The sequence below is a fragment of the Solenopsis invicta genome, chromosome 4 (genome assembly GCF_016802725.1).
Source record: "Solenopsis invicta isolate M01_SB chromosome 4, UNIL_Sinv_3.0, whole genome shotgun sequence".
In the NCBI taxonomy this organism is placed as follows: domain Eukaryota; kingdom Metazoa; phylum Arthropoda; class Insecta; order Hymenoptera; family Formicidae; genus Solenopsis; species Solenopsis invicta.
In genome coordinates, this window is record NC_052667.1 from 10,980,001 (window position 1) to 10,987,015 (window position 7,015).

The 7,015-nt window shown below is 30.7% G+C and overlaps 1 protein-coding gene across 8 annotated transcripts in view; it reads left to right on the top strand.

Moving 5' to 3' along the window:
* LOC105200609 (protein SYS1 homolog) overlaps nucleotides 1-7,015 on the top strand; it is a 48,274-nt gene extending 41,259 nt beyond the window's left edge. For 3 of the 8 annotated variants that reach the window (XM_039448298.1, XM_039448297.1, XM_039448300.1), the window contains exons 2-3: nucleotides 4,114-4,265; nucleotides 6,300-7,015. In XM_039448298.1, coding sequence (XP_039304232.1) covers nucleotides 6,398-6,880 — 483 coding nt within the window. In that variant the 5' untranslated portion in view covers nucleotides 4,114-4,265; nucleotides 6,300-6,397 and the 3' untranslated portion in view covers nucleotides 6,881-7,015. Of the gene's footprint in view, nucleotides 1-3,197; nucleotides 4,266-6,299 lie in introns of those variants that run through there. The other 5 variants (XM_026138785.2, XM_039448296.1, XM_039448295.1 and 2 more) reach the window with 5 other exon arrangements.

Consider the following 7,015-nt stretch of genomic DNA (forward strand, 5'->3'; position numbering starts at 1 on the left):
ATAAAAAATTTTTAAACTACAAAAAATTGGCGCTGCTAAATGTCTAACTATAATCTAAATAAAATGTTGTAAAACAGCAGCGCCAGTTTTTGTAGTTTAAAAATTTTTTATTATAATAAAACATTCTCATTTCTGTTTAATTCTTTGAGATTAAATGTTACATATTTCATTGAAACTTTTTTAAATTAAGTACATCCACTTAGGTTAGAACAGAAAAATGTTGCAATAAAAATACACAGACACAGTATCATTTGTATTTTATTTAAAAAGGAATTAAAGATACCGTTACTTGGGTTTTACTTAAAAAATAAATATACTATCACTTGCATTTTATTCGTTAAAAGTAGTACAACAGTTATTTCAAACAGCAATATATTCTCTTTATAATTGGCGCAATTTAAAGATTTCATACATTTTTTGGAAAAAATACATTTAGGTTGAATTAAAAAATAGTACCACTTAAGTTTTTAAAAAAAATTATAGATAAGGTGCGCGCGCACACACATAAATTGGCACCTTTTTTTTACCTTTTTTGAAAAGGTAATTTTGTACTGATATCATACATATTTACAGTTCATGATTAACGTAACGACCAATAAGCTCTAATCGTTACTTTAATCATAAACTGCAAGTATGTAGAAAGTGTTGACTTTTTAATTTGGAAAATTTTTCCATGGACAGAATCAAACACGCTGGGTGTATGTACATACTCTAAAGTCTGCCGCAGACGATACGTTTTTCCTTACTGGATTTTCTTGCTACCGTACGAGCAATGGTACTGGCAGTGCTATTGGTCGTGGCTTCACACGGTGCGAGTTTTCGTACGGGCTGAGCAACTGGAATTTGTTTCATAGAAGCGGCACGCTTAAATATGAGATAGATGAGATGGATGAAATTATTACAACAGTTGTACATCGTCGTAAAATTGCAATTACATTATTTTTAATTATTAAAAAATTACGACAACGAAATAAATATCGCTAACATTTATGGAGACGACTGTCGATACATTCTTTAATGCTTCACTTTTACTGTGTTTATTATGGTAATTTGGTGTGTTTACTGCATATGAACATGGTTTGTAGGCCTCTATTAAACATAAAATGTTTTCTGTGGACCATTTTGCAGGCTTTTCATTTTTTGCACGACGTCATATTTAAAGTAAATCCACTTTTGAACTTGATGTAAAGACGACACTTTGATCGTAACCTGCTATAACTCAGTATAATTTATAACAGACTGCGTCTTGATTGGCTCTCACAAAATCACGTAAGAAAAATAGGACCGGTTTTATTACGAAAATCCAGTACGCGAGTCAGTAGCGTAGCCCGTAAGCTACCCATTTCCAGTACGGGAGCACGTAAGACTGCCAGTATAGGAGCACGTAAGGAATCCAGTAAGAAAACACGTATTGTCTGCAGCAGGCGTAACTCTACGTTGACGATAACGACATTCCGTCGTGGACAAAATTAGAACTAGGCATGAAACGTGACAGATTGACGATGAACTATTGTCGTTTATGTCATTTTGTCATGTGTTTTATTGTGAAAATGTGACTTGTCTCGTATTTTCCAAATTCATAAAAATGGACCGCAAGTAAAGTTTCTTTGCATTTTATACATAAAAACACATTTTTTACTCCTTCCAACAGCGCTATCCGTATGTTTTTCTGTTCGGATAGGTTTCATTTTACGAACTTTTTACGACTATTAACTGAATGTTGGGCGGAAAAAAGATAGTCGAGACCAATTTTTACAAGTGTTTTAAAGCGATTTTGTTATTGTTTTATCCAAATACGCTTTATTTAAAAATGCCACGTCAGAAATTTTTGTGATTTCTCGCTTATGGCGTCACGACTTATTAGTATTGTTCATTTTGTCTCTCGGGAGCTGCTCGGAGTCGCTCCGAACGAACCCAGCGAACTTGCTAGTATTCTTTTAGGCGGAAGTTATATAGAAGGCAATCGGGGTGAAAACTTGGATCTGTTTTATTACCTACCGTTAGAGCAGTTGAGAACCATTCAGGTCCACTCAGAGTTAGAGTACCTCTAGTAAGAGTATGGACACCGTTCGCCATTAATAGGGAACCTATGACGGGTTTTCTATATTTTATAGATAAATGAATAAAAAAAAAAGAAAAATGAATAAAATGAATAACTTCACAGAAATACACGATGACATACTTGAACGATGCCTGACTTCACTAAGCATCACTATATCACTCAAAGAAATAACAAAATATAATAATTAGCCTTAACAGGATTCAACTTAAATTGATTATATACAAGTATAACATTGTTTATTAAATTGTATATAAAATCACGCGTATATTTTTCGTTTTTATCAGTATATACAATAATGAATTTAATTTTTCCTCTTCTATTTCCCTATTACTTATGGCGAATCGAGGAACCAATCAAAAATCGACTAACGATGTCCATACTCTTACTAGAGTCCGTACTCTACTCAGAGTTGCCCTGTAACGCTCTCTCGCGAAACGATAGTTCCAGTCGGGTCCATGTAGGTTACATAAGACAACTCGCATGTTTTGAAAAATGTATCACGCGAAAATGCAAAACGAAATAAGTGGACATGGCTAAGGAGTAGACGGGTAATATACTGATTGAGAAAATTGTAAAATAAGTTGATTAACAACATCTCTTCTTGTTCTAAAATGCTTTACAAATTCTATTTCACTATATTCAGAAATAACAGCTTCATAATTTTTTATGCAATGTCTATTATTGTCTTCATTTTTAAAAGATGAAGAATCGAAAAACATTTCCTGGCCAATAGATGATATTTCCGATGAATCAGATGATGATGACGAAGAACTCATGATTAACTTATAAACAAAACATACGTCAAAAAGTAAAATGAAATCAACAAATGTCACATAATAGGATGCACAGCTCTGCAAATGAAAATTTTTTTCATAATTTTTATACGAATTGGAACATTTTTCAGAAATACTCAGAAAATTTACATCTTTCAGAATTCTTTATACATGTAAATTTTAAAATTTTTTATCCTATAAATTAAAAAAAATACTTTTAACTTTGAGATTTTATAACATTTTGTCAAAAATTATAGAACAAAAAATTTTTAGAAAAATTTTAGGATATTTTATAATTAGTATATATGAAAAATTTTGAGAAAAAATATAAACTTTTTAGTATTTCTAAAAAGTGTTTTAATTTGTATAAAAAATTTGAGTAAGTTATAAAATTATACAAATATTCTTAAAAAATTATATGAAAAATTCTGGGAAAAATTTTCACCATGAAGATTATATTCTTTCAGATCAGGTTATACTATGTTTTCATTACAGCCGTTAAAGTGGACCCGAGTTCACTTCAGAGTCGTTCAGAGCAATATCAGTAGTTCACTTCCTGTTCTACAAGCCACTTCCGGAATTTCTCTACCGTAACCCAAAGATACCCAGGTCTGCTCTGAAATAGACCCAGGACAGACAAAACGAACAAATCTAATATAGCTGCGACGAGTAGACAGAAGCCTTGAAAAGAAATATGTACCCTTACCTAATGTAATAGGAAACTGCTGTTATTTGTCATCGTTTTGACATCTGAATGATATGTTTGATGTTATTTTGATGTCAAAACGATGACAAATAATTTAAAATTTGGTGAAAGCGAGAAAAAAGATTTTAGTGCAGTCCAGTGCAGCAATAAAAAACAAACTTGGAGAGAGATTGGCCTTTCCTTTATTGCTATTATCATCTTTCTCTCGCAAAAGATTTGGTTTTTATATTTTTTACTCTGTCTTACGCGGTTAGCTAAGCCTTAGCTCAGTTTGTTTACCTATTGCTTTATACATTTACATTATGAAATGGTTAGATACGTGACTGTACCATCAAAGGAGAAAAAAAAGTTGCTTCAAGAAAGTAAAACTTTTATAGTTTACAAAAATGTTCAATAATTGGTGCGACATTGGAATTGCTACAAGAGGCATCAACAAATTTAATAAAAAAAATCGCATCTATGAGTAGCATTTTCCAAAAGATGATATTCTCTGAGGAGATATTTTTTATATGCTAAATGGTGTATCTATTATGATATAAGTTAAAAGAAGGTATTGTTTCACTTTTTTTTAGCTAACATTATCGTACTGTTTTACAAATGGCATTCGTCGATAAGAATCCATTCTGTTCAGTGGACTGCTTCACAATTGAGGGTCACAAATCGAGGCCACTTGTTCTGCTTGTGCGCTCAAGTTGAGTCTTCTCTCTTTCTTGAGGACATAATGGTAAAATAGGAATAATAGTAAAATTAGCTTTTGAGGAAAATTGATTTTTTAAGGTTATATGAAGGGGCGGGAAATATTTTCATTAAAAAAATAGAATTATGATTTTTTTCACATAATGTAATTCCTCCAATTATTCTATAAAAATATTAAAGTAATTATAAAGATAGTTCTCACGGGATATTTTATATCATGCTATTATATTTTGATATAAAATTTTATATTTTAAATATGCCAGAAATGTATAAAGCATTTCGTAAACTATTGATTTTTTAATAATTCCACTTAAATGGAGACTAAAGCGGTTAAATTACAGTATGCAAAAGTCTTTACAAAATTGAAAATTTTTTTTACAAATGTAAAGTATGTTCAAAAATAAATTGCGAGATTCTGTACTTAAGTATAAGGAGAGAGGAACCTGAAAGGTGCCACGGCGGCCTTTTTCTTATAACGCTAAAATTCCCGCACATCCATTTAGGCCGAAATATGAACTAAAATTTCATCTATTTTGCGACACTGTCGGGTTGGGGTACCCCTACTATATGATTTTAGCACAGACCATTTTTATCGACAGTGTCGCAAAATAGATGTAATTTTAGTTCATATTTTGGCCTAAATGGATGTGCGTCGGGAATTTTAACGTTATAAGAAAAAGGCCGCCGTGGCACCTCTCAGGTATAAGAATAAAAATTATTATACATATATATCGATATTTTTTTTTATTTTCAAATTAAATATTGCAATTTATTCTACATATTTATTAAAATATGTAAAAAAATTTTCTATTTTGTAAAATCTATTCGGAGAATTTTGTAATATCAATAATTCCATTAGTTTAAGGTGATGCTAAAGTCGTTCTTTTTTACCGACCGAACGTTAATTTTCGGGCAAGCCGTTTTTCTAATTGCATTTACAGATTTAAAAATCCTTTTCCACAATTAAAGTATAGACAGTAATGGACGCTGTATAAGGATAAGGAAAACAAAAAAAATTGAGAATAATTTTCCAATTTTTTTCGTTTTCATTATCCTTATATAGCGTCCATTATACATTACTGTCTATACTTTAATTGTGGAAAAGGATTTTTAAATCTGTAAATGCAATTAGAAGAACGGCATGCCCGAAAATTAACGTTCGGTCGGTAAAAAAGGACGACTTAGCATCCCCTTAAGTCTTTATAGAAAATCATAATGCCATTTAAAAAATAGCAATGTCCTTAACATAATTGTGAAAATAAGATTTTTTTTCAAAAATAAATTTTATCATTACAGTCGAGCCTCTCATATCCAAAATAATGAGACAAAATTGTTCAAATAAAGAAATTTTCGGATAATAGAATAAACACATTTTTATATTAATTTCATTTATTCAAACAGAAATTTAAATTTTTAATAAAAGCACTTAATATACTAAAAAAAAACTTAAATTCTTTATGTAAAGAAAACATTTATTTACACATTTATAGATTCCGTATTTTTTTGGTTGCTAAGTCATATATGTAATATGTTCCCGTATAGTGTACGCTGTTATCTTTGTACTAAATTATTCTGTTTAGGATATAATCAGTCAAAGAAAAGTCACGTAGAAGAGTTTGTATACTTAAAAAGTTCATAAACATTACCACAGAACGGTGTTTGGATAATGAAATAAGATTTTTTCCAAAAATAAATTTTATCATTACAGTCGAGCCTCTCATATTCAAAATAATGAGACAAAATTGTTCAAATAAAGAAATTTTCGGATAATAGAATAAACACATTTTTATATTAATTTCATTTATTCAAACAGAAATGTAAATTTTTAATAGAACGTTCGGATATTAGAGTATTCAGATAGTGGAACTTTGGATATGGGAAGCTTTACTGTATCTTCATTCAGACTATATTTTTTAATATTTTTTTATAAGATTTATTTTTTTAGTTATTAGCTATTTTCACGTTATGTTAATCACCCTGCATGTTTATTAGATACTGCTATTATTCTTTTGCATTTTCTTTATTCCATCAACAATACATTTAGTTACTTTGTTATTTACAGATACTGGATTTGAAGGAACTAAAATGATGAAAATTTATATATATCTATTTAGAAAGCTTTTATTTCTCGAATAAGGATCATTCTCAGTGCACAAGAAGATGAATAATCTCTCCGGACAATTCCGCAAGACGACATGGGATCCCATTCTCATAATTTCCCAGATAATCGCTGTGCAAACTGTCATGTATCTTTGTCTGGGATTCTGGATCTGGATTGTCGCATCGATGTTAGGCTGGACAAAATCATTGGATTACGTCTTTCAGTATAAAGAGATACATGTTCGTGATTTTGGAGGACAATTAGTTATTGTTATGTTTGTTTTAAATGCCTTTGTGGGTGCATTCGCGTTATTGTGGCTAGTGCAAAGAACGAAATTATGCATGGACTTTGCGTGCACGGCTCACTCGATTCATCTGATTTGTTGCTGGGCGTACAACGGAACTTATCCAACGTCTTTCAGTTGGTGGTGTTTAAATCTCGTATCGTTAAGTATAATGTGCGTCTGTGGAGAGTTCCTTTGTATGAGAACAGAATTGCAAGCGATACCTTTAAGTATGAATAATCAAAAGACAGCCTTATGAAACGTGAATGCCGATAAACATTTGTGAATTGAAGAAAAACGAAGCTTAAATAAATCTTTTCATTATATATATATTCTTTTATTGTCAGTGTTAAAATTTTTGTTATGATGAAAATAAAATTTGTTGAAACAATAA